The 27228-nt window shown below is 55.4% G+C and overlaps 2 protein-coding genes across 2 annotated transcripts in view; one reads left to right on the top strand and one right to left on the bottom strand.

Moving 5' to 3' along the window:
* The first annotated feature begins 713 nt into the window (after nt 1-713).
* CCL25 (C-C motif chemokine ligand 25) lies at nt 714-5706 on the top strand. Its single transcript, XM_065873836.1, has 5 exons — nt 714-816; nt 2400-2517; nt 2593-2729; nt 3064-3183; nt 5651-5706. Exons 1-5 carry the CDS (start codon nt 744-746, stop codon nt 5704-5706), a joined length of 504 nt encoding a protein of 167 aa, XP_065729908.1. The 5' UTR covers nt 714-743.
* Nucleotides 5707-6145: 439 nt separating this feature from the next.
* FBN3 (fibrillin 3) overlaps nt 6146-27228 on the bottom strand; it is an 89921-nt gene continuing 68838 nt past the window's right edge. Inside the window, exons 49-69 of the mRNA XM_065873835.1 lie at nt 26718-26843; nt 26243-26359; nt 24447-24575; nt 23829-23948; nt 22977-23102; nt 22156-22308; nt 21946-22011; nt 21601-21726; nt 20928-21047; nt 20683-20805; nt 19727-19861; nt 19436-19561; nt 18299-18505; nt 17645-17770; nt 16967-17089; nt 16672-16788; nt 11969-12097; nt 11761-11880; nt 9866-10100; nt 8952-9099; nt 6146-6478 (exon numbers count right to left, since the gene is read on the bottom strand). Of these exons, the coding sequence (XP_065729907.1) occupies nt 6146-6478; nt 8952-9099; nt 9866-10100; nt 11761-11880; nt 11969-12097; nt 16672-16788; nt 16967-17089; nt 17645-17770; nt 18299-18505; nt 19436-19561; nt 19727-19861; nt 20683-20805; nt 20928-21047; nt 21601-21726; nt 21946-22011; nt 22156-22308; nt 22977-23102; nt 23829-23948; nt 24447-24575; nt 26243-26359; nt 26718-26843 (3005 nt within the window). The remainder of the gene's footprint in view (nt 6479-8951; nt 9100-9865; nt 10101-11760; nt 11881-11968; nt 12098-16671; nt 16789-16966; nt 17090-17644; nt 17771-18298; nt 18506-19435; nt 19562-19726; nt 19862-20682; nt 20806-20927; nt 21048-21600; nt 21727-21945; nt 22012-22155; nt 22309-22976; nt 23103-23828; nt 23949-24446; nt 24576-26242; nt 26360-26717; nt 26844-27228) is intronic.

Raw genomic sequence — 27228 nt, 5'->3', positions numbered from 1 at the left:
GAAGCCAGTATCCACCTAGAGGTGCAGCAAGAGAGAGGCCGGGACAAGGAGGAGAAAGGACCCTCCAGGGAGAAAGCCGGGGTGCTGGCTGAGGGGCCTGGGATAGGGGGCACGTGAGCCTTCAAGGCGGCTCGTTGAGGTCAAGGCTGTGACTGTCCACCTGCATCCGTCCACATCTCATCACTGAAGGAGCCAAATCCCTGTCCGTCCGTCCCCCCCACCCCGCCCCGTCCGAGTACTTAGTTGAAGGTGTCATTGTTTTCTGCCCAGCTCTTTGATTTGGGTCCTTTTGCCCCTCGCGCCCAACTTCCAACAGGTGCATCCTGACATTGGAGAGAGGAGCTAGAAAGACATGGGGAGAACAGAGGAGGGCAGGGCGGGAGGGAGAAGCTGGGAGGTGTAATGGGAGAGGAGGTGGGGAGGGAGCGGCAGGGCGGGGCTCCATCTATAAAGGGTGAAGCCTGCTGGCGTGGCAGGCAGGAGAGCTTGGGTCCACTCCAGCAGGTACCGGCTCCAGGGACCCCACTGGCTTTGGTGAGTCCTCCCCCCAAGACCAGCAGCAGGTCCGTCCAGCACACTTGTCCCCACCCTATGCCACCTGCCTCCCTTGCAGAGGGCCCTGGCTCGAGACGGGGGTGCTCCCAGTGCCTGCCACTGTCCATGTTGGGTCCTCATCAACCACCTACCCCCCCCACTTCCTAGTTAACCCTCAAGGCACCGGAGGAGGAAGACCAGCCTGCACTATGAATCCATGGCTCCTGGTCTGCCTGGTGGCCTGCTTCGTGGGTGCCTGGGCTCCCACTGTCCACGCTCAAGGTACTATCTCAGACAATACCTACCCTCCCCCCTGGAGTCCCCCTGTCCCCATCCTTCTTGTGCCTCCCCTGCCATGTGCCTGTCTCCTCCTCCAGAAGCCTCCCCCATCCCTTCACCACTGAATTCATTCTCGGGTGGACAGCTCCCCCCAGCAGGCATGCAAAAACTCCCAGCATTTGTGCAGCTCCTTGGGGGTGCATGGTCCTCAGCCCCTCCTTTCAGAGCCCTGGGTGCCTCCTCCACAGTCCAGGACCCAAGGCCTCCCTCTGGACTCCAGCCAGTCCAGGGACTGCGGGCAGCGGGGCCGCTTACCCCCAGGGACACACTGCAGTGACCTGAACCTGCAGAGCCAGGGGTAGGAGTTGAGATCAGAACCTGGGAGACCAACAAACATGAGTCTCCATCTCAGCTTCCCCTACTCCGGCTACCTGTGCGGTCCGGCTGAGAGTTGCTACTCAGCGTTTATGAGCCCCAGTTTCCTCATCTGCAAAGTGGGGCTCCAAACTCCTGTTACAGAGATGGGACGTGAGGATCCGATGGGCTGATTCCCGCAAAACTCTTGACCCAGTGCCCGGCAGCAGCACTGATAACCATTACTGTTATCAATGGGGAATTCTTCTCCTGCCCTCCCTAGCTTAGGCATTTGATATTAGTGACCAAAGGTTATTCTGACTGCCCCCAGTGTCCCCCAGCTCTGCCGCTGCGTTCTGCATCCCGCTGGGCCGGAGGAGGCAGCTGAGCCCCAGCAGCTGGCCAAGCAGGGCCCCTGGCCAGGTGGAAGCCCCATGGCCCCACCCACCTGCCCCTCATTAGCTCTGAGAGGCCCTAGCCCTGCCCCCAGCAGACCTTACCCTTTGCCCAGGAGGGGACTGGGCTTCGTTCCCATTGTCCTGCTATTAGAGGTCCATTTCAGGCGCCAGGCCCAGCCTCGGCCCATTGATCCTGGGGCCAGCGGGGCCCTCAGCCCCGGGGAACTACCTGCCGGGCACTGCAACACGGGGTCCATCTGACTCCACTGCCCCTTGCTCTCAGGGTCAAGGTGGGGGATGGAGGGAGCCTCCAAGCCCTCCCCACGGCCCTCCCAGAACTGAGATGTGGCCCCTGGAGGCACGGGTGGGCAGAGGGACAGATCCCAGAGGACCCTGAAGGCCCAGCACCGTCTCCACGTTAATTCATCCTCTGCTCATTCTTCTAGAACCTTCTGGCACCACCACCTCCTCCTCGTCCAACCATGCCCCCCTCCCCTTCTCAGGGCGCTGCACCCCCTCCTTGCCCTCCGCCCCAGAGTAGGAATGGAAATGGCCTTGGTCCCCCATTTATTTCGTGGTCCTGGGCCCTACCCAGCAGGGGCCTGCGGGGCCCTTTCCAACTCCTGCTTCCTGCCCCCTTATCAAGGACCAAAGGTGAGCCGAACGGCCTCCTTACCGTCTGGGCTGTCCCCGGGCCTCCACAGGGCATGGGAGGGTTGTGGTGTGCACGCGGGCTCGCGGGTGCCCAAGGCTGTGGGCGTTCCTGAAGAGCGCATGCGCAGCCGCACACGCACGTGTAGAGATGCGAGTCTCTGGGCGGCTGTGTGGTCGCAGGTGCTTTTGAGGACTGCTGCCTGGCTTACCACGGCCCAGCAAGACGGTCCATGCTCCGGTACGCCCAGAGTTACCATCGCCAGGACGTGAGCGGGAGCTGCAACCTGCCTGCGGTGATGTGAGTGGGACCATGGGGGAGGGGGTGGGGACTCTCACGCAACTTCGCTCCCCGCTTACACCCCCATCCCTGCAGATTCTTCTTCCCCCAGAAAAACAAGATGGTGTGTGGGAAGCCAAGGGCCAGGTGGGTGCAGATTGGGATGAAGATCCTGGATGCTCGGAAGAAGACCCATTTAAAGCCCCACCACGGCACCCGGAGAAACTTCCAGGGTGGGTGAGACCCCAGCCCAGCATCTAAGGGGCCGACCCTCCCTGCTGCGGGCCCCTGAGCTTCTCAACCCCCAAAGGAGGGGATGGCAGGCCAGCATCTGACAGCTGCCTGCACCCCAAAAAGAGTCAGTGGCTTGTGAGTGGGAGGCTTGAGTGAACATGCAGCTCTTTTAGTCAAGACACTTTCAATTGCTAGAGATGGAAAATTCAAGCAAATGGGAAACTCATTGGCTCAAATAACCACCCACTGGGCGGCATCAGGCTGGGCTGGATCCACGTAATCCAAAGGTATTGGTGGAGCTCTTATCTATTTCTCTTGCCTTCTCTCTGACAGTCCCTCACTCTGGGGTGAGGAAGTTGAGCTCTGGAAACTCCACACTACCATTGTCGAAGTTTAGCGGTCCCACCAGAAGCAGCAACAGGAAAACCTCCCTCCTGAGAACAGCTAATCCAGGTCAGGACTCTTGAGCATGTGACCATTCCTCCCCTCATCACTGCTGAGGAATGAGGGCTCCTGATCAGCCCAGACTGGGTCAGGGGACTCACCTCCAGGACCACGGAGGGCTGGCTCTGTGGTCAGCCCCACAGATTCGCATGGGGGGGGGGTCCTAGGGGGCTGTTCATTATTACCCTGCTCCGGCCCAGGGGGCTTCGGCAAGTGCTGAAATGAAACGCCAAGTGTGTGGACTGAAAACTTCAGGGCCCCTGACTCCACTCCAGCGCCCCCTCCCCTGCCGATCCGCCCCGTCCCTCCTGCAGGACCATGAGCCCGCACTTCTCTAGGATCAGCCAGCACGAGATGGGCTGGACCTCTGTATGCCACAGTTATCACCCTGCAGCCTCAGCTGCCCCAGCCCCTCTGTGCTTCAGGGCAAATCTCAGTCCCCACACCTGAGGCTGCATCAGTTCCCTCCCTGTCACCCCTGCTACCTCCGGCTCCTCAGATAGCTGGAACAAGGGAGCTCTGTTATTTCAAGCCCCGTGCCTACTCCAGGCACCAGAGTCACACCTGCCTGGGCAACGATTCTTGGAAAGAACCATCACTATAGTTGCCTACCTGTAGGGACACACCTGCCTGTGTCCCTCTGGGTCTTTGCAAAGCTTCAGTTCTCTCCCAGGATGTGCTTCTCTGTAACTTTTAAATAAACCATTGGTGGGATGTCATTCCTGTCTCTGTCACCTTTCGCTGTGGGGTGCGAGTCCCCAGCCTGTGTTGAAACCCACGTGATCCCCTCCCACCCCAGGATCTGTGCTCTCAGCCTGGGTGCTGAGCACTGGGGCCTGGGGCCAGGGTGCAGACTCAAAGGAACTTCCAGGCCCCACTACACTGTATGGGTACCCAGAGCAGATGCCATAAACTCTCTGAGCCTCGGTTTCCCCGCTGTGAAACAGAGGTGATAACACTGCCTGCCTCATACAAGTCTGTGGGGGCTAAATACACTGCCGTTTGTGACATACAGCACACGCACAAGCTACATGTTAACACAGTATCCCATCCACTGAGCTCAGCCATCAAATTCAATAGATCCAGTCCAACCTGGAGCCAGGACACTGGCATGGCTGCCCAACTTTGAATCTGGTTCTTCTACCTGTAATCTGGTGTCACCTCGGCCAAGTCATTTAACCTCTCTGAGCCTCAGTTTTCCTATCTGTAAAATGGGGATGAGAATAACAGTATCTATTCCATGGGGTCATAGTGATGATGTAATAAGGAAGAACTTTTTTTTTTTTGGCGGGACGCGGGCCTCTCACTGTTGTGGCCTCTCCCGTTGCGGAGCACAGGCTCCGGACGCGCAACCTCAGCGGCCACGGCTCACGGGCCCAGCCGCTCCGCGGCATGTGGGATCCTCCCGGACCGGGGCACGAACCTGTGTCCCCTGCATCGGCAGGCGGACTCTCAACCACTGTGCCACCAGGGAAGCCCAGGAAGAACTTTTATATTCTATTACAAGTTAATCACTAAAGGGATGTTGCCTATAAGCTTAAATTATACATAATGGCCCATCTTGGGCCAGGAACCCTGCTTCCCAGGTAGTGAGCACCAAGCTAAAATACCTTTGTTTAGCTCACAGGAAACATCCAGGCCAGGCCCACCTGTGAATGTCTGCAGGAAAAAATGAACACATCCCCTCCAGAAGCTGACCAGAACAAGGAAATTGGTTTGACTTTACTCCCTCCCCTTTTAGTATAAAAGAAGCCTGAATTCTAACTCAGGCAAGATGGTTCTTTGGGGCACGAGTCCACCACCTTCTCGGTTTGCTGGCTTTCCGAATAAAGTCGCTATTCCTTGTCCCAACAACTCGTCTCTCGATTTACTGGCCTGTCATGTGGCGAGTAGTATGAGCTAGGACTCAGTCACAAGGACTGAATGGGTCAGTAATTGTACAATGCTTAGAATGGTGCCTGGTACATAGTATGGGGTCAGAAATCATAAGCCATTATTATCAGTAATGGTGAACCCACAAGGGATCCAATGGTTGCCACTTGCAGCCTGGCTTTGTGCCAAACTCCCAGGTCTGAAGTTGGTAGAACCTACCTGCACCCTGGGATGGTGTCCCCCACCCCCAGGTGCAGGATGGTCTTCACCCACCTCTCCCGTACGCACATCCTCTTCAGAACCCTAAGCAGAAGTGCATCCTTTCCAAAGCTGCTGCCCTCCTGGGAGCCTTGCCCGGCCCTGCCAAGGGCAGCGTCTACTTACTGCCAGAACCTGCCGAGGGACAGACTTAACCCAAAATAACTTTATTGTTGTCTCTGCTCCCCATAGAGAAGCATCCTCAGAACCCTAGCCCAGCTCCCCGTGGGAATGAACATGGCTGCATGTCAGCAACTCTGGCTGGGGCCCCGTGGGCCCTTCTGCTGGGAGGGACGAGCCCTAGGCCCACCCTAGCCACCCGTTCCCATGTCCCGCCAACCCCCAGGGCTGAGCCCCCGTGCAGTGCAGAAGTTTAAGCCCGAGACGGACCAGATACAGTGAAACCCAGGGCCCTCCTTGACGCTGGCTGAAGTGGAGGGGGCACGCCACAGCAGCTGCCAGCTGTCTCCAGGAAACACCGAATGGTGGGGTCCCTCGGATAGAGGCTGGGCTCGCTTGAGGTCATAGGATAGCATTTCGCTCTTCCTGAGTTTTGGGGTTCCACCTGGTCGGCCACTGCCACCGGGGATTGATCCCTCCCAGCTCTAGTATTTCCCGCCTCTGGAGAGGAGGACCGCATGGGGACCCTGGGGCCCATCGACACCAGGGCTTGTCAAGGGTCTCCCGGGGGCGGGGTGGGGGTGGGTGGGGCAGGGGTGTAGCAAACAGAGTGACATCCTGTGGAAGGAGGCGGGGGGTGGGGGTGGTGCCCAGGTGGTGAGTCTGGGAAGCGGGCTGCAGAGGGGCCTGGGGCCAGGTGTGAGGCGTGGGTGCCTCTGGACTACAGCAGCTGCAGCTGCACCTTTAGCCGCAAGGCCCGGCCTGCCGGCCACCCCTCAGGCTGGGTGCCCCAGGCCCCAGCCACGCTCACCACCTCCAGCTGGTAGGTTCCTGGCCCCGGCCTCCGACGCCCCAGCTGCAGGGAGCTGAGGCCGCGGAGGTGATGCATGCGGAAGAAACCTTGCTCGTTGCCACGGGCAATGATGTAGCGGACGCGGCCCCCCAGACCCTCCAGCGCCGGCCGCAGCTCTAGGATGTGCTCGGCCCGGCTCAGGCGGGAGAGGTTCAGGCCCAAGGTCAGCGGAGCCTCCGAATCAAGGCTGGCCAGGCTCGCCTGGGGAGAAAGACCAGGTGGATGATGGCAGGGGCTGGGAGAAATCAGAATGCGGTGGGTAGGGGACCAAGAGGAGAATTTTAGGCAATCTCTAAAATGGAGGAAAACACAGACCACTCCCTGCCCTTGACTCCTGTCTAGCCCTCCCCACCCATAAGGCCAATGATCAGCTTGGGCTATAGTAGAGGATAGAGGTGGAGGCTGGTTCCCAGGTGGAAAGGAAACTTTTTCACAGGTTGACTCCAGACCCCTTGTTTCAACTGAGGGGCCTTAGTTCGATCTCTGCCAGCCTGGTGGAGGAAATGGAGAATTTTCCCTCAGATACCCAGACTGGGAGGCAGTCAGATGGCATCTGGGCCCAAAGCACCCAAGGTCACTCAAAGGTGGTCTGGGGTGGCTGGAATTATGACCAAGGGCCTTGCAGCACGAGCCAGCCCCAGACACAGCGAGAGAAACCCAAGACCCTGCTGGGCCATACAGAGGAGCTGCCCAGTAGCTATCCGGTTTCTGGAGGCTGGCTGCACTTCCTGCATCTGCGCTCTCTGAGACCCCCCCGTGTGCAGATGACAAACCCCTCTTTATCTGAGTTCCTCAGAATGCTTCCTGATCCTGGCAGCCGGACAGGGCCCTGAATAAGCCAGCAAACCTCAAAGGCAGGCTGATGGGGGCTGGGTGATGTATCCAATCCCACAGGAGATTATCTGTGCTTTCTTCTCCTTTGCTCTGGGCAGAGCTGTTTGTTCTGCCTAATTTACATGCTGATGGAGTGTTTTGCTGTTGCGGGAAAGTGAAAACTATTCTTGTTTCCCAGCCCTTCACCAGGACTGTTGCTCAGACGTGTGCTCTCACTGACACCTGCTGGCAATCCGTGGGTATTGCAGGCAAAGCCACAGGACCCTGCCTGCCTCTGCCCAGATCTGCTTGTGTCCATGCCAGGAGCCCTGACAACCTCTCCACTCACTCTTACTGAGTAGCAAGGGCTGGTGACACAGTGGCAAACCTGACAGACACTGGGCCCTATACCTGTGATGCTTACAAAAATAACGGTAACAATGGGCATAATATGTACACACTCTTTTCCCCAGAAAGGGGAAACAACTAGAAGGAAAAGGAAAGCAAAGGAACATTCATATTTAGATAATCTAATATTGAGAGCCCCTCAGACTCAACATTCCTTTCCCACTTCTGCCTTCATTTTTTTCCCCATAGTATTTATCATGTATCATACTTATCATGTGTTACAAAATACGATGTGTTTTACATATTTCTTATCTGTCTCTCTATTAGAATATCAGTCCTATGGGGACAGGGACATTTTTTTTTATTGTGTGTTTTATGTGTTGTTCACCGTTGCTCCATTTTCTTGTTTGTTCGCTATGAGTCCAGCACAGAGTAGGTGTTCAGTAAAATCTATGGAGTGAAGGAGTTTGGTTCCAGATGTGGGTAATGGCTTCTGTGCTCAGTGATTTTTTTTTTTTTTTTTTGAAATAACAGAAAGTAATGACCTCAGAAGGTGGTGGCTGCAGAGGGGCCCGGGATGACTGCCATCCTGCTCTGCCAGGTTTTAGTTCTGTAACTTGGGCATGTGACCTAACCTCTCTGAGCGTCAGTTTCCCCATCTGTAAAATGAGGATGATAGTGGTACCTACACCTCCCAGGGCTGTCGTAAACATTGAGAGGTTGTGAATGAATGCAGAATGCTTGGAGCAGCACGTGTACCCAGCAGGTGCTTAATAAATGGTTAGCTTTCAGATTCTTTGGGGCATAGTGGCAAGACCAGGCAGCAGTGGCCTCAAGGACTTTTCAGCTGTAGGATAAGCAAGCTGAATTTGTGACAAAACTGCCCTCCCTGCACAACCTGGTGGCGTCAGGGTCATAGCTGGAGCGGCCCCAGGGGACAGGGGGACTAAACCACAGGGCTGCTCTGCTGTTCTTGAGAGCACGGCGGGTGGGGTCGGGGAGAGACAAGGAGGGCTCAGAAGGCCTGAGCATAGCTCCAGGAGCATTGTGGGTGCAGGAAAGAGGTGCAGAGGGTCTGAAGAAAGGGGATGATGGAAGCGGTTAAGCTAGCTGCTCTGAGCGCTACTGGTGCTAAATCCAGAGGGGCTCTGAGGGAGGGCTGTGCCAGCCAGGAGGTGACAAGTTCCAGGGTGCAGGCAGGGTTGGGGGGCCCAAGGCATTTTTCTTGCACTGAAGCTCCATGGAAGGGATCCACGGGAAGCATCACACCCAGGGCCTGTGTGGGAGGTGCCTGACTTCTCATCTGGAGCAAGGTGGGGTGCTTGGGGGCCTGTGTCCCCCAGAGAGCCCCCAAGGGGAATCCTCAGGCTGGGGAACTACACGAAGACCCAGAAAGGCACCATGATTTAGGGGACAAGCTGTGACGTGGAGCCTGGTCCTCTTACCCCTGGCCGGTTCCCTGGCTGTCCCTGCCACTCACTGTGCCCCATGCCCAGTGCATTCCCCATGGCACCTGATAGTCCCCACGGGGGCTGCGCCGTGGCCGGTCACGAGGGGGCTGGCTGTTGATCTTGCATTCATAGCAGGCTTCAGGTGAGAGCAGCTCCTCGTCTGGGGCATCCTGAGGTCCAGGGCTGAAGCCCAGGCCAGAGACACAGTGCCTGAGCCAGGACGGGGGTGGGAAAGTGTTCAGGGCAGGCGGATGGGACCTCTCCTACCACCCTCCCACCCTCGACACTCCATTTGGAGCCACTCTGCCCGTGGGGGCAACTACGAGTGTACCAAGGTGCCAGTGCGGATTTGCATGTGCCTACACGTGTGTGTGTGCATCCCTTGGCTTTCCTGGGTATAGGTGCGAACCTGCATGCGTGCAGGGGTGCAGGATATACCTGAGTGTACCCAGGGGCGTATGCATGTACGAGCCTGCGTGCACCCTGGATGCTGACATGTGCTTGCATGCATGTGCACATTGGGATATATGAATGAGGGTGCCCGGGCATGTTGGCACAGGTGTGAGCCTCACACACACTCACATGTATTACAGGGAGCCGTGCATCCTGCACTAAGCACATACAGGACAATTACTCCACGTGGGGTGTGAGCCTGTGTGTTCACAGGTACAGCTGCCACTGGGCCTCTGCACCCATTTCTCTTTTTTGTTTGGTTTTTGTTTTTGTTGGTTTCCGTTTTGGCCATGCGGTGCGTGTAGCATGTGGGATCTTAGTTCCTCAACCAGGATCAAACCCACGCCCCCTGCAGTGGGAGCGCAGAGTCTTAACCACTGGACCACCAGGGAAGTCCCCTGCATCCATTTCTCCATGCACACGTATGCACGTGAACGTGTGCACAGGCGTGTGTGTGTGTGTGTGCGCGTGTGTGCACTCCCAGGGTTCGGGTGTCTGTGTCCAACCCGCTCAAGCCCCTCACCCTTGCCCAGCCCGGAAGTAGCCTCGGGGGCAGCCGCACAGGAAGCCACCGGGGGTGTTGGCACAGCTGTAGCTACAGGGGCCGCCCCGCCCCGCACACTCATCCACGTCCTGGCAGCCCCCGAGGGCCTGGTTGAAGTCAAAGCCGGAGGGGCAGACGCAGCGGAAGCCGCCCAGCATGTTGCGGCAGGAGGCGCTGCCGCAGGCCGCGGGTGACAGGACACACTCGTTCTTGTCTGTAGAGGGGGAGGGGGAGGACGGGGGGAGGGGCAGGGGACAGCCTTCGCATCTCCAGATCCCTCCACATGCATCCGTCCCGTGCCCACGTGGCAACTCTGGTTCCTCCTTCAGAGACCAAGGCCAACGTCAAAACCTCCATCAAGCTCCCGGTGAGCCTCTGGACTAGGTCTGCTGTCCCCTACACTCCTTTATCCGCCCCCCGCCATCCTGTAATTCTCCTTTAAAGCATTTCTCAAAACTTCCAAGGAATGTTAAACAGTGGGATGGTCTAGAACAAGGTTTCCCCACCTCGGCACTATTCTCATTAGGGGCCGTTTCATTCTCTATGATGGCGGCCATCCTGCACACCGCAGGGTGTTGAGCAGCATCCCTGGTGTCCACCCACTAAATTCCAGGAGCACCCAGTGCCCAGTTGTGACCATTAAAAATATCTCCAAGAGGGCTTCCCTGGTGGCGCAGTGGTTGAGAGTCTGCCTGCCGATGCAGGGGACACGGGTTCGTGCCCCGGTCCGGGAAAATCCCACATGCCGCGGAGCGGCTGGGCCCGTGAGCCATGGCCGCTGAGCCTGCACGTCCGGAGCCTGTGCTCCGCAACGGGAGAGGCCACGACAGTGAGAGGCCCGCGTACCACAAAAACAAAAGACAAAAAAAGAAAAAAAAATATCTCCAAGACACTTCAAAACAGTGCCCAGTTGAGAACCACTGGCCTAATTAACCCCTGTCTCCCCCCGAAGACTGGACAATGGGAGGGCAGGGATGGAGTCTGATCTCAGCTCACTTCTGTATCCATGGGTCCTGGGCAAACCGTCGCCGAAGGAATGAATGAGTAACTAATGTGGAGCAGGCTGAGAAAGAGGGCTTGGCAGCAGAGGCAATGGTCTGCGGGGTCCCCAGGGGACAAATACTGAGGGATAGAGGAAAAGACGGAGAACTTAGCTGAGGACCCACCAGGAGGGGCAGGAGGACGAGCTGGAGAGAAGGCAGTGCCGAGGCAGTGGGAGGGAGGGGAAAGCCGAGTCACAGAGGGTGTGGGTGGAGAGTCCAGGAGGGGCAGGCAGTGGTGCCCAGAGCAGGGGGGGTGGAAGGCGAAATCTGAGGAAAGGTGATGGAGAGGATGCAGGAGAGTGGTCCCTACATGGGTACAGAGTGAAAGCCAGACTGCAGAGGAGGAACAAAGAGAGGTGGTGAGGACGAGGCTGTCATTGGGAGGTCCCGGAGCAGCAAACAGAAGGGTGCAGTGGGCAAGGTTGGAGGGAAGGCAGAAGGCTAGTCCCCCAAACCAAGGGCGTCTGCAACAGCTATGACAAAAGATGCAGCATGCATGCACCCACTTCCGTTGCCACATCCATGGCAGACATCACTAATCAATCCCAGCACTCCTTTCCCAGTGATCACAGATACCATCTCAGAATCTCCACTGAGCCCTCCAGACCATCACTCCCTAAGAAACGGCCACCACTTTGCCAGGCTGACTCTGCAGACCCTTAACTCCCCAGCCTGCCCAGCAGCAGGGAACTAACTACCTTCCAGACCAGCCCATCGGACCTTGAGGTACTTGCGCTTATCACAACATCCTGACATGGGGGTGGTTCCTAGTTGCCCGCTTTGGACAGATTCTGGTGGGGGGTCGGCTTCCTCCCAGCCCCCACTACTCACCCACACACTGGCCCCACTGGGAGTGTGGGGTGAAGCCCTGGGGGCAGCCACAGCGGTAACCCCCCAGCTCGTTCTGGCAGCCGTGCTGGCAGCGATGAGGCCCGTCACATTCATCCACATCTGTGAGATGCCGAGAGGAGAGAAGGCTTGCCAGGCAGCCCTCAGGACCACCCCCAAGGCCTAGACCCCACCCAAAGCCCGGTTCTACCTTTGCAGCCATGGCCTGAGCTGTCCAGGGTGAAGCCTTGATGGCACTCACAGCTGAAGCTGCCTGGGGCATTGTGGCAGTGTCCACGGGTGCCACATGGGCCAGGCTGGGCCAAGCACTCGTCATTGTCTGCAGAGGACACAGAACGGGCAGGGCCACCTGCTGGTTAGGGGGTTCATGTCAGGCACCACGATACCAGGACTACCACCTGATCAACTGTTCCACACACACACACACACACACACACACACACACACACACACACATATTTTTTGGCTGCACCATGCAGCTTGTGGGATCTTAGTTCCCAGACCAGGGATCGAACACACAGCCCCGGCATTGGAAGTGTGGAGTCTCTGGACAGCCAGGGAAGTCCCCCAGGCAAATCTTAACCTCTCTGAGCCTCAGTTTCCCTCTCTGCGAAAGGAGATCCATAACAGTTCCCACTTCACAGAACTGTCACAAACACTTGAGAGCATGCACATATAGGACTTTGAATCTCATCTCTACCACCTCAGTGCTGTGTGACGTAGGGCAACCAACTTACCCTCTCTGTGCCTCAGTTTTGTCAGCTGTAGCATGGAGATGATAATATCTACCTCATTGTGTTTTGTGAGAATTAAATTAACCTAATCACATGAAGCACTTGGACAGTGCTCAACCTAAGAGTAGAAGATTAACAAAACCCCTTTTCCTTCTCTGTGGGAAAATGACCTGGGGTAACTGTTGCACTCTGTCCTCATGGAAACCTGACAATTGTGGGATGTCAGCCAGAGTTATGGATTGAATGTGTGTGTCCCCCCCCGCCCCACCCCCAATGCCACCACTGCCAAATTCCCAAAACCCTAACCCCCAGAGTGATGGTATTAGGAGGCGAGACCTTTGGGAGGTGATTAGGGTTAGAAGAGGTCATGAGGGTGGGGCCCTCCTGATGGGATTGGTGCCCTTATAAGAAGAGACACCAAAGAGCTTTACTCTTGTTCTCTCCCTACAACATGAGGACATAGGAGGAAGGTGGCCGTATGCAAGCCAGGAAGAGGCCCTCATCAGAACCTGACCCTGTTATCATGTTAATCTTGGACCTAGAACCTCCAGACTGTGAGCAATGTCTGTTTTTTAAGACACCCAGTCTATGATATTTTGTCATGGCAGCCTGAGCTAAGACAGGCCTGGTTATCAGGCAACATTGCTATGGTGGTCATGGTCCATGGTGGCAAATTGTATTGGGATTGGGGTCATGGAGAATGAACCATACATTTCTAGGGGGAACCCTAATTTAGGCTTCCTTGACTATGGAGATTTTTTTTTAAGTTTTAAAATTTTATTTTATTGAAGTATAGTTGATTTACAATGTTGTGTTAGTTTCTGGTGTACAGCAAAGTGATTCAGTTATACATAAATATATTCTTTTCCATTATGGTTTATTGAGTGATATTGAATATATCAATACTTCACTATGCTACACAGTAGGACCTTGTTGTTTATCCATTTTACATATAATAGTTTGTATCTGCTAGTCCCAAACTCCCACTCCATCCCTCCCCTCCCCCTTGGCAACCACAGGTCTGTTCTCTATGTCTGTGAGTTCGTTTCTGTTTTGTAAATAAGTTCATTTGTGTTATATTTTAGAGTCCACATATAAGTGATATCATATGGTATTTGTCTTTGTCTGACTTACTTCACTTAGTATGGTAATCTCTTGGTCCATCCATGTTGCTGCAAATAGCAATATTTCATACTTTTTTATGACTGAGTAGTATTCCACTGTATATATACCACATCTTCTTTTTTTTTTTTTTTTATGGCATGCGGGCCTCTCACTGTTGTGGCCTCTCCCGTTGTGGAGCACAGGCTCCGGACGCGCAGGCTCAGCGGCCATGGCTCACGGGCCCAGCCGCTCTGCAGCATGTGGGATCCTCCCGGACCGGGGCACGAAACCGTGTCCCCTGCATCGGCAGGTGGACTCTCAACCACTGCGCCACCAGGGAAGCCCACATCTTCTTTATTGAGTATAGAGATTCTTGACACCAGGCACAGCCCTGTGGGAACCTGGAATCTCTCTTGGGTACAAGAGGCATTGGGACATGGGGCTCTAAGCCTCTGTGTGCACACGCATACAGCTGCACACACACAAATGCCATAGTAAGTGTGCTCACCTTAAGAAGGAGGGAAAATAACTTGACTGTACAGAAAAAGGAGAAATGCCAGTCATTTCGTGGCTAGGAATGCTCACTCCTCCCACAGATATGCACATGGCTCACTCCTTCACCTCCTTCAAATCTTTCCCCTTTCAGTGAGGCTTGCCATTATTCCTGCAGCCCACCTAGCAATTCCACTTCTGGGTGTATTTAGCCAAAGAAAATGAAAACACTAACTTGAAAAGATATCTGCACCCCTATGTCCACTGCAGCATTATTCAGAATAGCCAAGACCTGGGGACAATCTTAAGTATCCAAACATGGATGAATAAAGAAAAGGTGTCATATACGTACAATGGAATATTATTCAGCTATAAAAAAGAAGGCGATCCTGCCACTTGTGATAACATGGTTGGACCTTGTGGGTATTTTGCTAAGAGGAAATCAGTCAGACAGAGAAAGACAAATGCCGTGTGATCCCACTTATATGTGGAATCTAAAAACAAAACAAGAAAGCCAAGCTCACAGATACAGAGAACAGACTTGTGGTTGCCAGAGGAGGGTCTGGGAGGTGATTGAAAGGGAAGAAGGTGGTCAAAGGTACAAACTTCCAGTTATAAAATAAATAAGTCATGGGATGTAATGTACAGCATGGTGACCGTGGTTACTAATACTGCATTGAGGGCTTCCCTGGTGGCACAGTGGTTAAGAATCCGCCTGCCAATGAAGGGGACACTGGGTTCGAGCCCTGGTCTGGGAAGATCCCACATGCCACGGAGCAACTAAGCCCATTCACCACAACTACTGAGCCTGAGCTCTAGAGCCCAGGAGCCACAACTACTGAGCCCGCATGCCACAACTGCTGAAGTTGGCGCGCCTAGATCCTGTGCTCTACAACAAGAGAAGCCACCACAGTGAGAAGCCTGTGCACCGCAACAAAGAGTGGCCCCCACTCGCCGCAACTAGAGAAAGCCTGTGCACGGCAATGAAGACCCAACGCAGCCAAAAATAAATAAATAAATAATACTGCATTGAATGAGATAATGCCATTTGCAGCACTATGGATGGACCTAGAGATTATCATACTAAGTGAAGTAAGTCAGAGAATGACAGATGTTATATGATATCACTTATGTGTGGAATCTAAAAAGATGATACAAATGAACTTTACAAAACAGAAACAGACTCACAGACTTAGAAAACTAATTTATGGTTACCAAAGGGGAAAGGTGAGGGGGAGGGATGAATTAGGAGTTTGGGATTAACATATACACACACAAAAATAGATAACCAACGAAGACCTACTGTATAGCACAGGGAACTCCACTCAATATTCTGTAATAACCCTATATGGGAAAAGAATCTGAAAAAGAATAGATACATGTATATGTATAGTGGAATCACTTTGCTGTACACCTGAAACTAACACCACATTGTAAATCAACTATACCCCAATATAAAATAAAAATTAAATTAAAAAATCTGTTAAGGAAAAAGAATAATACTGTACTGTATGTTTCAAAGTTGCTAAGAGAGTATATATTAAGAGTTCTCATCACAAGAAAAAAATTTTGTAACTATGTGATGATGGATATTAACTAGACTTACCGTGGTGATCACTTCGCAATATGCATAAATATCGAGTCATTATGTTGTACACCTAAAACTAATATAATGTTACATGTCAATTATATCTCACTTAAAAAATAGAATTATGTTGTAGCCCTCCTGATTGCCTTCCCCTGCTTTCTACTTTTTCTTTCTTTCATGCCCCACATCACCTTCTAACACGCTACAGTGGTCATTTGTTATGTTTGTTTCTAGTCATTCCCTGGCAGAAGGGATGGTTCATGAGGCAGCGAGCTTGACCCTTGTGTTCAGTTGCTGTGCCCTCAGGGTCTAGAACAGGATGAGGCAAACTGCTTCCATAAAGGGCCAGGTAGGAAATATTTTTTACTCTGTTGCAACTACTTGGCTCTGCTGTTGTAGCAAATGAGCCACAGACAATATGTAAATGAATGGGCATGGCTGTGTGCCAATAAAACTTTATTGACAAAAGCAAGCAGGGGGCCGGGCTTGACCTGGGGGCTGGAGTGTGCTGAGCTCTGGTCTAGAGCACTGCCTGGTACACAGGTGTTCAGTAGGTGTTGGCTGAGTGGATTCGTGGGAGCCTGAAAGAAGCCACCCGTGTCTAGGTTCAGCCCTCGGGGGAGGTCTGGTTCTCCCAGGTCACAAGACACTAAGAAGTGACAGTTGGATTGCGTGACCCCCTTGGCTTTTGGGGGCACCCGGGGGAGGCCCTCTGCTGAGAGATTCGGCAGGTCAAGGGTGAGGGTAGGTGTCCTGGGCCAAGGTCAGAGAGACTCCTGAGGGTGGTCTCCCAGGTCCCTAAGGCAAGGAAGGAGACTGACGTCCCAGTTGCCACCAGGACGTAAGCAGCGACAGCACAAGGGCTTTGTTCTAATCACCCCCGTGTCCCTGATGTCTGGCACACACTGTGCATTTGCCACTTATTTGGTGAAGCCTGGGGCCAAGCACCAGCCGCGAGGGCCGAAGGGGACTCACCAAAGCAGGCCTGGTGGCGCTGGGTGAAGCCAGGGGGACAGCGGCAGGTGAAGGCACCGATGGTGTTGACGCAGAAGAACTGGCAGTTGTGCTGCCTGGAGGAGCACTCATCCACGTCTGCAGCACAGAGGATCCCAGCGGGCTCAGGGCAGGGCCCGCCGGGACTTGGGGCTTCCCAGGGGAGACACCCTGGAGACGGCACCCGACCCCATGCCGTGGGAGGGCATGTGAGATGCCCCTGTGGGGGACAGGGACAGAGCCCCATGGTGCATAGGTGGGGAGAGAGGGACGTCACCTCTGCAGATCCTGCCATTCTCCTCCAGCAGGTAGCCTCGGGGGCAGGCGCACAGGAAGCTGCCCTTGGTGTTTTTGCAGAGGAAGGGACATGGCGTGGGGACCTGGCTGCACTCGTCCACATCTAGAGGGGACGCAGCCCTCAGGAGGGTCAGTAAGACATTCCTGGGGGCTCAGGGGCTGGGGTCCCCACCCCCAGCCTGCTGAGGCCTCCTTCCCGGACCCCAGCTATTCAGAATCTGTGGGCTTACACAAGGAACTGGTTTTTTTGTTTGTTCGTTTTCTGTAAAAAGCCAGAGAGTAAATATATTTGGCTTGGCGGACCAGACAGTCTCAATCCCAGCTACTCAACCCTGCCTCTGTAGCAGGAAAACAGCCACAGAGGGTAAGGAAACAAATAGGCGTGGCCATGTGCCAATAAAACTTTATTAACAAAAGTAAGCGGAGGGCTGGACTCGGCCCTTGGGCAGGAATTTGCCGACCCCGACTTAGATGAACACCTGCTACACAACGTGACTGAAAAACTTAGGATGCACCAGATAACAGGAGGAACGTGGTCCACATGGGCTGGGGGTGGAGGGAAGAAACAAGGATGCTTTGCTTCTGGTCTCGGTTTTCTCACGGGGGTGTGTGCCAGGCGCTGCACGGAGAGGCTCATGGGGTGGGGCAGGGGGCTCACCCACGCAGGCTGTGGCGGTGGTGTCAGGCGCGTACCCAGCCCGGCAGTGGCAGCGGAAGGAGCCAAGGTTATTGATGCACTCGCCATGGGGGCACAGGTGGGCAAGCACGTGGCACTCATCCACGTCTGAGGACAAGCAGGGCTCGGCTGGGGCCGTCCCCCCTCGGTCACCAGGGCATGCCGCCTCCCTTGGGCCCACCAGCCCTCTCCCGGGAGGCAAGGCCAGCTTCTGCTTCCCCTCCCGGCACCCCAGAGCTGGTGGCCTGGCCCCTGTGAACCCCACCCTGAGGCGAATGAAACTCCTTCCGCTGGACGCTGAGAATCCCCGTGGTGGGGACACACCCACACCACAGCTGCCTCAGCGACACCTTCTCAGGGCACCCCGTCCACATACATGGACGCACAAGCACTGCACACCAGTCATGCGTCTCACTAATGAGCCCGCACACACAGAACAAAGGACACACGCACACACGCTGGCTCACACACCTGCTCCCCCATCCCACCCAAGTCCACGCACACACGCAGAGCGACAAACAGGCTCTGGTTCACGCTGGTCCACACACCTGCCAGCACAGAGATGCACACACTGGCTCACGTACTCTAACACCGGCTGGAGCACAGACACACAACCATGAACAGATCGCCACCCACCTCGGCCGTCGGCAGTGTAGCCCGAGCCGTGGGGGCACAGCTTCTTGTGGGCGGCGGTGCTGGGCAGGGGACAGAGCTCGCAGTGGGGGCCCCAGCCGCGGCCACCCCCGCAACAGCACTCGGCCCTGGTGACCGCCTCGCCGCCACTGGACTGAGCCTGGCACGTGGCCTGCAGCACCTCGGAGAAGCAGGGCCCTCGCCGGGTGTCTGGAAAGAACGGGTGGGGATGGTGGGTGGGAGGAACGAGCTGTCTGGGTGCCCCTTCCCCGTGGCGTCCAGCGGTGTTGAGAGTCTACACGTGGGCTCCCAGCATCTCCGACGCATCTGTGCCCGTGCACGGGGTGACATCTTGCAAGCTGTGGCTGCTTAGTGCTGTTAAACGCCCTCTCGGGGCTGGGGTTGGGCTGTGGCGGAAGCTGCAGACCCCAAACCGGAGAGGTACCCCTGGGCTGCAGAGGATGGCTTCCTGAGGTCAGAGGGCAGCATCCCTCTGGCCGCAGAGAGAACAAGGGACAACGTGAAGGCAAAAGGTGGTGGCGTCCAGGAGAGACAGTAGGGACAGAGCGAGGGGTGACATCCAGGGAAGTGGGGAGGAGGCCACTGGGTTACTCCAGGAGGCTGGCTTGGGGGTCTGGGTGGGAGGTAGGGCATCGCTGAGACGAGGCTCGGGGAGCGAAGATGCTGAGCTGAATCTGGGGTGCATGGGGGATGGGGGTGTCCAGGAGACAGCTGGATACACACGCTTGATCTGAAGCTGCGGGGTGGCGACTGTGCTCAGGGTCGGGGGAGAGTAAAAAGGGAGAAGAGTGGCAAGGACTGTGGGGACAGGGACAGACAAGTCTCCGGGGCAGACGGTACCACTGGGTCGCCCTCCAGGTTTAGCCCTTAGGAAGTGGTGAACCCGGGGAGGGCTGGGTGTGATGATGGACAGGGCCGGGGGGAGATGCTCTAATCTTCCAGGGGGTTTGACTGAAGGGACAAAGGGAAGCTGGGGGCGTGCGGTGGACACGTGTGTCTGGATTGGCTCAGTGACCCCCTCGGTGGCCCTGGCCCCGTCCCCGCCTTGGGGAGCTCCCAGGTGGCGGTGCCACATGCTGGGTGGCTATGTCCCCCGTACCTGGGTCTGGCCACACTCACCGTGGCACTCAGTGAAGCCAGGGCTGGGCTGGAAGCCCTCGTCACAATCACAGCGGAAGCTGCCTACGGTGTTGACGCAGCGGCCATTGGCACAGAGGCTGGGCTGGGCATGGCATTCATCGTCATCTGAGGCGGGAGGGATGCGGCAGGCCGGGGAGCGGGCGGAGGCCAGAGTCCCTCGAGCTGGCCTCCACCTCCAGGGTCAAAGTCTGCCCACCCACACCCTCCGGCTTTGAAGGCTCCCATCCGTCGGGGGCAGGGAGACCCTGCGTGCCTGAAGCCCTCCCGTACCTGTGCAGCCCTCCCCAGAGCCCAGCTGGGGCTGCATGCCCGGGGGGCAGATGCAGGTGAAGGTGCCGATGAGGTTCTTGCACAGCATGCCCCGGGTGTGGCAGTCCTGCTTGCTGTCCGCACACTCGTCCACATCTGCGGGCAACCCCAGACCAATGGTGGTGAAGACCAGACACACCATGGACCAGCTCCAGGATGTGAGGACCTGGACCCCACCCCCCGGTGGCCTCGGTGGGCCAGAGTGAGGTCCTTGAAGCACTGCCAGGCGCCCGTTCCTCCCCCGACCGTCCCAGACCTCCTGGGAAGCCAAGGGGGGGGGTCACAACTGCCCCAAACACCCGCATGCCCTGCCTACATCAGGGTCTGTGAATCCGTCTGGCCTTCACTGTGGTCCCTGGAACACTGACTCTGAAATAGCCCTTGAGGGACCAAGTCACAGGCCAGGGTTTCTACCCTCGACACTGTGGACATTTGGGACTAGAAAATTCTTTGTGGTGGGAGCCTCTTCTGCACACTGTAGGATATTGAATAGCACCCCTGGCCACTCGATGCCTGTAGCACCCACCCACCCACCCAACTGTGACAATAAAAAATGTCTCCAGACATTGCCACATGTCCCTGGGTCGGGGGCACAATCGCTGTCCCCACGGTGCTAGCCCACTCAGAGCATGTCCAGCCACAACTGGTGAGGTCTCCAAAGCCACACTCACTGTTCTGTTAGATTGGGGAGCCAAGGAGATGCTAGCACCCCCTTTCTTAACTATAAAAGCAGAACCACTATTCACAAAAGAGCACCCATTGCACCCTCACTTGCCTCAGCTCTCCCCTCACTTTATCACTTATCGTTCATTCCCACACTTGGAGGCAGAGGTCTTATTTCTTCATTTTCTCTCGGGACTGAGGCATGGGGAGCCCCAGGGCCCTATCCATAGCCCGCCTGCCCATACGGGTCCTACCTCGGCACATGGCCCCATCCTCTCGCAGGGCATAGCCAGACGGGCAGGTACACACATAGGAGCCCTCAGTGTTGTGGCAGCGGAAGGCGCAGAGCAGGGGATTCAGGGAGCACTCGTCAATGTCTGGGGAGGTCAGTGGAGGTGCCGGCTGGGTGGGGTCTGCCTGCAGGACCCCCTGTCCCTCTCTCAGGCCAGCCCCCCTCACCCCTATCACACAGCCCAGGTCTGGGCAGGCAGGGTCGTACCCTCACAGGTCATCATGGGACCAGGCTCAAAGCCATCAGCACAGGCACATTCGAAGCCTCCGATGATATTGGTGCAGGTGCCTTCCCCGCAGGGGTGTCCGACAGAGCACTCGTCTGTGTCTGGGGTGGGGATAAGGGGGAGGTCAGAGCCTGCAGAGGGCTCCCACCCTTGACACGATCCTGTCTGCCTCCTGCTGACTTCCCACAGAGTGGATAGGGCCAGATCTGCTGCACCTTTAGGCTGGACGGGGGCTTCCCTGGTGGCGCAGTGGTTGAGAGTCCGCCTGCCGATGCAGGGGACGCGGGTTCGTGCCCCGGTCCGGGAGGATCCCACATGCCGCGGAGCGGCTGGGCCCGTGAGCCATGGCCGCTGAGCCTGCGCGTCCGGAGCCTGTGCTCCGCAACGGGAGAGGCCACAACAGTGAGAGGCCCGCGTACCGCAAAAAAAAAAAAAATGCGTAATAGGCTGGACGCAGGGCAGGCATGCAGTATGTGTTCAATGAATAAATGAATAAGTGAATGAGTAAATGAATGAGTGAGTGAACAGCAAGAAGCACGAGTGGGTGGGGGAGAGTGACAGTGGCCGAGCAGCGGGGTGCTGCCTTGGGTGGTGTCTGCCCTCCCTGGCTCCTTCCTCCCCTGGGAAGCAGGCTGGGGCGTGCTGGTCACTCACCCACGCAGCTGACACCTGTGAAGTCCAGGCTGTAGCCAAAAGGACACTCGCAGCGGAAAGAGCCATCAGTGTTGACACAAAGGCCGTTAGCACAGACGCCAGGGTTCTCCGCACACTCGTTCACGTCTGCAGGTAGCGGAGGTTGCAGGCACGGCATCTGTCATGCCCTGGCCACACTCAGGGTCTCTTCCTTCCCTCCAGGGGAGGTGGGGTCCAGGGCTACCCATGGGACGAGGAGGGAGCCTGAGACTTGGGAACCAGGGTAGAGCCCAGACAGGGCTGGGCAGGAAAAGAGGAGACTGCGGTGGCCCGGGGGGGCTCTTAGCACGTGGGCTAGGGGCTCACCTTCCCGAGAATCATCTGGGCCTGGGACTGCCCCGTGGCCAAAGGGGCACAGCTCCTGAAAGGCGGCTGGACACCGAGAGGGGAAGGGAGGTGAGGGTCTGGGGCCACGTGCAGGCCCCAGGATGCCCCTGTGTGTAGGGAAGGCTGAAGGAGAGCAGATGGGGGCAGGCAGGGAGGGTCAGGGGAGACTGGACCGGGGTGGGTGCTCACCACTGCCCTCCTGAGGACACAGCTCGCAGGGGTCATTCCAGCCCTCGCCGGGCCTCTGGCTGCAACAGCACCGGGTCTTGGTGGTGTTGAAAGCTTTGGGTACCGAGCACTTTCCAGCCTCGAAATGGGTGAAGCAGAAACTCTGCCGTGTGTCTGTGGGGTGATTCCCCAGAGAAAAGCTAGGAGGGCTAGCCACCCCAGTCCTCATGAATAGGGTGGTCCTCACCCTACCAGCGACCAATCAGAACGCTCCAGAATCACTCCATGGTGATTGGTTCAGGGACGGACATGTGACCCACACTGGGCCAATGAGGGTCAGCCCTGGGGTTTTTGCTGAAAATCTGAGAATCCCTTCCGGCAACACCCCACATTCACATCTGTGGGGGTCATCTCAGGCTGGGAGAATGGTCAAACCTAGCCATGTTATTCTTGGATCAGAACTCCTTTCCTGGAGAGGCAAAGTGACTCATTCCAGAGAGCCAGAGGACCCAGATTTCAGACTCCAAATCCTCGTTACTGACTCCCAGTCCTTAGCCCTGGACCACCAATGGCCTGAGATGTCCTTACAGATAGGTTGGGGTTTGGTTCACCACTGGCCCCCATAACAACAAATACTTGTTGAGTTGCCCTGCCCTCTGCCTTGCTGCCCTAACCTGGGAGAGAAGAGGCCAGCTCAGCCTGGGTGGGGCTAGCCCACACTGGACAAGGCTCCTGGAGATACATACAAGAAACTGCAGCCCCCTTTCTGGGTGACCCAGCTCTTCCTCACCCCACCTCCCACCTCTTCCCTAACCCTGTGTGCTCCCTGGCCCCAGACTCACCAAAGCAACGGTGCCCGTTGTCAGACAGGACAAAGCCAGGCGAACAGAGGCACTGGAAGCTCCCGGGGCTGTTGGTACAGGTGCCAAAGAGGCACAGGTTGGGCTCTTCCAAGCATTCGTTGATGTCTGGAGGGGCAGGGACGTGAGGTGGGTGGGGTGCAGCAGGCCCTCTACTGGGGTGGGCGGCCTCAGCTGCTGGGAGGGGCAGATGGAGTGGGGGGGCCCAGGCAGGGAGGGTCCAGGGACTGACGCAGGGTGGGGTCCCCAGGACTCAGGATTAGCTGGAGCACCAGGTGGGCAGTGTGTGTGCGGGGTCTTTCCTAGAAGGTGTCTCCAGGGTAGGGGTCATGGTCTGGAAAAGTTCATCTTTAGAGAGTAAATTTATACAGAGCTAACTAAGTAAGGCTAGATAAAATTAGCCTACAGTGGAAGAAGTTAGCTCGCGTTGTACTAGGCTAGCCCATCTGCTAAGGCCAGGTTGGCCCACATTAGCCCAGACTGTACAAGCCTAGTCCAAGCGGATGAGTGGACCAGAGGTGTTCAGGCCAGACTGGTCCTTGACCACCACTCATCAAGCGAGAAGTTCCACGTTTGGTGCAGTGAGACCCACACCCATGCCCATTTTATAGGATTCACGAGGAAGCCTGGGGGCCCCAGAGAGACAGCACCCTGAACCAAGAGAGCATCCTAATAGCAGTAACAGCATATGGAGCTGTACTGGGTGCTGTGCCAACTGCATCTCTTCACTCACCACCACCCCAGCCAGCATTCCCATTTTACAGATGGGGGAAGAACAGAGGCCCGGAGGTACCTCCCTGGCCCCAGAGCTGGGAGGTGAGGCCAGACACTCACCGACACAGTGGTCACTCTGAACCTGGAAGCCGGGGGGACAGATGCAGCGGAAGGAGCCCTCAAGGTTCTGGCAAGTGCCTGGCAGGCAGGTTCCCGCGAGGCTGAGACACTCGTTGGCGTCTGGGGAGAGGAGGAGGAGGGGTCCCAGCAACAGCTGGTGGCAGGGGCTTGCCTGGGGCTAGGACCGGCACCTATGGTCACCGCATGATGGCCAAGGCCCCGAGACAAGCCTTTCTGGATCCAGAGGAAGGGCTGATACTCAGGAAAACAGGGACATCTGGAGAAGAATATTCTTGGTCTTGATGGGGGTTATAGGTGGAGACAGGGGAAGGGGAAGCAAAGTTCCTAATCTCAAGCCACTTACACACCCCTTTCATGGTTTTCATGGCATCCATTCAACACCTCTATTATACCATACTTCATAAAACTTAGAGCTTCAAGACAGCCTCACCCTAAACCACAAACCCTGTGAAAACATGGGTGTGATATGCTGGTTTTATACCTTAAAATAAATGCATGCTTATGAAATGGAACCATGCTCACTTGGAAGTACCAACTGAAGGTAAACTTAGAGTAGGGGCAGGCTGAGATGGCTTCCAGCACCATGGTGAGACTCACCTATGCAGTTCTTCCCATCACTTGTGAGCTCAAAGCCATCCTGGCAGAGGCAGTGGAAGGAGCCTGCTGTGTTGAGGCACTGGCCAAATCGGCACACCTGCCCCACGATGGTGGTGCATTCATCCATGTCTGCAGATGGAAGATGGGCCACTGGGGTCACCCACATAGCCTAGGGCTCTGAGCCTCCCTTGCTCTTCTGTTCACAAAGTTGAGTTGATGGCAATGACTTCAATTTACTGAGCGCTTATATACCAGCTGTATATTAACCCTCCAACTATCCTATAAAGCAGACGCCAATATTCTCTAATATGAGCATTTTAAGGGTATGAATTTGCCTGTACATACTACCTTAGCTGCATCCCACCAATTTTGTTATGTTGTGTTTTTTTTTTCATTTAATTCAAAATGTTTTCTTTCTTTATGATTTGTTCCTTTTTCTATGGATTCTTTGGGAGTATATTATTTAACTTCCAAACATTTGGGGATTTTCTGGATATCTTTCTGTGACTGATTTCTAGTTTAATTCACTTACATTCCAAGGACCTATCTTGTGTAACCTCAATTTTTAAAATTTTGTTGTTTATCTTATGGCCCAGAATGTGGTCTTTCCTGGTGAAGGTCCATGTGCACCTGAGAAGAATGTATGTTCTGGGATGTTCTATAAATATCACTCAGTTCTAGGTGGTTCACATGATTGTTCAGGTGTTCTATATTCTTACCGATCTTCTACTTGTTCCCTCTATTATTGAGGAAGGAGTGTTAAAGCCTCTAACTGTAATTATGAATTTGTCTATTTCTTTTTCAGTTCTATCAATGTTTACTTCATGTGTTTTGAAGCTCTATCGCTAGCTGCATATGCATTTATGATTGTTATGTCTTCTCAGAGAAATGACCCTTTAATCAATATATATTGACTCTCTTTATTTCTGGTAATATTCCTTCTTCAGAAGTCAATCTGGGGGCTTCCCTGGTGGCGCAGTGGATGAGAATCCACCTGCCAATGCAGGGGACACAGGTTCGAGCCCTGGTCCAGGAAGATCCCACATGCCATGGAGCAACTAAGCCCGTGTGCCACAACTAATGAGCCTGCACTTTAGAGCCCGCGAGCCACAACTGCTGACCCTGCATGCCACAACTACTGAAGCCCACGCGCCTAGAGCCCATGCTCCGCGACAAGAGAAGCCACCGCAATGAGAAGCCCACGCACCGCAACGAAGAGTAGCCCCTGCTCGCTGCAACTAAAATAAAAGCCTGCAAGCAGCAACGAATACCCAACACAGCCATAAATAAATAAAACAAAAAAATAAATAAATTTATAAAAAAAAAGTCAATTTGGTCTGATATTAAGATAGGTAGGTACTACCATTAACCTTCTTTTTACAGAGAAGGAAACGGAAGCACAGAAAGGTAAATGACTTGCCTAGGGTCACACAGCTGGCAGATGGCAAAGCTGGGATTTGAACTCACACCACCTGACCTTGGAATCCACTTTCAACCACTGCACTGAACTGCCAGCATCACACCACCCACGTCGTCTTCACTGTTCACCTTTCTCTCTGTACTGTCCATCTCCTTCTTATCGACCTGAGTGTAAGCTCTAGTGAGGGACCCTTGGTACTTGACGATTGAAGGGGTTTGGAGAACTTTATGGTTAACTAGTTTTCAATCCCCTGAGGTTGTTTTCCTGAAGGTATCCCTGGGGTGAGATCCTTTATTTCAGAGGAGTGCCCTCAAGCCAAGGACCCACTTTTCAGTGGGGGTGCACTGAGGCTTGCCCACCAGCCTGGGCAGCTCACCCACGCAATGTCCGTTGTGTGTCGCCACAAAGCCAGGGAAGCAGAGGCAGCTGTAGGAGCCGACGATATTCTTGCAGGTCCCATTTCCGCATGGCTGCTGGTCACACTCGTCGACGTCTGCCAGAGCAAAGCCCCTGATCCCCGCCCAGCTCACCCAAGGCATCGGGCAGCTTGGGCAGTGAGGGCCTGGCTGGACCCAGCCCCCCTCTCCTGTACTTCACCCTGCCCAGGTGGATGGGAAGTGATGGCTGGGAAATATCCCTATTTATCACTTCCATTCTATAGATGGGAAAACTGAGGTGCAGGGAGGTGAATAAGTCATTTACCCAAGGTCTTAGGTGCCAGGGCTCACAGCTGTTGAGTGTGTGAATCAGGATGGGCAGAAGCACCATCCTCACCCCAGGGGAGGTGTAGACCCATGGCCCCTCGCCCTTGGCAGCCTGGCCTAAGAGGAAGGAGCAGAGGGGGCTCTCACCCATGCACAGGGTCTGGTCTGCTGAAGCCCGGAAGCCACGATGACACAGGCACATGTAGCTATCAGCTGTGTCCACACAGTCGCCATGGCTACAGACGTTTGGGATCTCCCGACACTCATTCCGTCCTGAGGGAGGGCAGGGAGTGTGGTGCCCCCAGAGTCCCCACCCCACAGTGTGTTGCGAGCCATCACACGTGGCAGTGGGAGAGCCCGACAGCCTACCCATTCTAGCTGCTGTCCCAGGGGAAATGCTTCACCTCCCATTTCACCCTCACGACTCCCGTTAACAGATGCTCTCAGCACCCCCACCCCAAAGTACAGCCAAGGAGGGAATTCCCGGGCAGTCCACAGCTTATAACTCCACGCTTCCACTGCAGTGGGGCACGGGTTCGATCCCTGGTCAGGGAACTAAGATCCTGCAAGCCGTGCGGCACAGCCACCCCACCCCACCCCCCCAAAAAAAAGTACAGCCAAGGAACAAAGCCCGGACAGAGCCATGCCCTACCCAAGT

Source organism: Phocoena phocoena, chromosome 3, assembly GCF_963924675.1.
Source record: "Phocoena phocoena chromosome 3, mPhoPho1.1, whole genome shotgun sequence".
NCBI classification, from domain to species: Eukaryota; Metazoa; Chordata; class Mammalia; order Artiodactyla; family Phocoenidae; genus Phocoena; species Phocoena phocoena.
The sequence above is the reverse complement of the archived record's forward strand: the minus strand, read 5'-3'. Positions and strand labels throughout refer to the sequence as shown.

What these genes read in the sequence shown, in the direction of transcription:
- CCL25 (XM_065873836.1), top strand. Translation starts at nt 744, where the DNA reads ATGAATCCATGGCTCCTGGTCTGCCTGGTGGCCTGCTTCGTGGGTGCC. An exon ending in TCCCACTGTCCACGCTCAAG is followed by an intron (nt 817 to 2,399) that starts GTACTATCTCAG and finishes GTGTGGTCGCAG; the next exon opens with GTGCTTTTGAGGACTGCTGC. An exon ending in CCTGAGAACAGCTAATCCAG is followed by an intron (nt 3,184 to 5,650) that starts GTCAGGACTCTT and finishes GCCAACCCCCAG; the next exon opens with GGCTGAGCCCCCGTGCAGTG.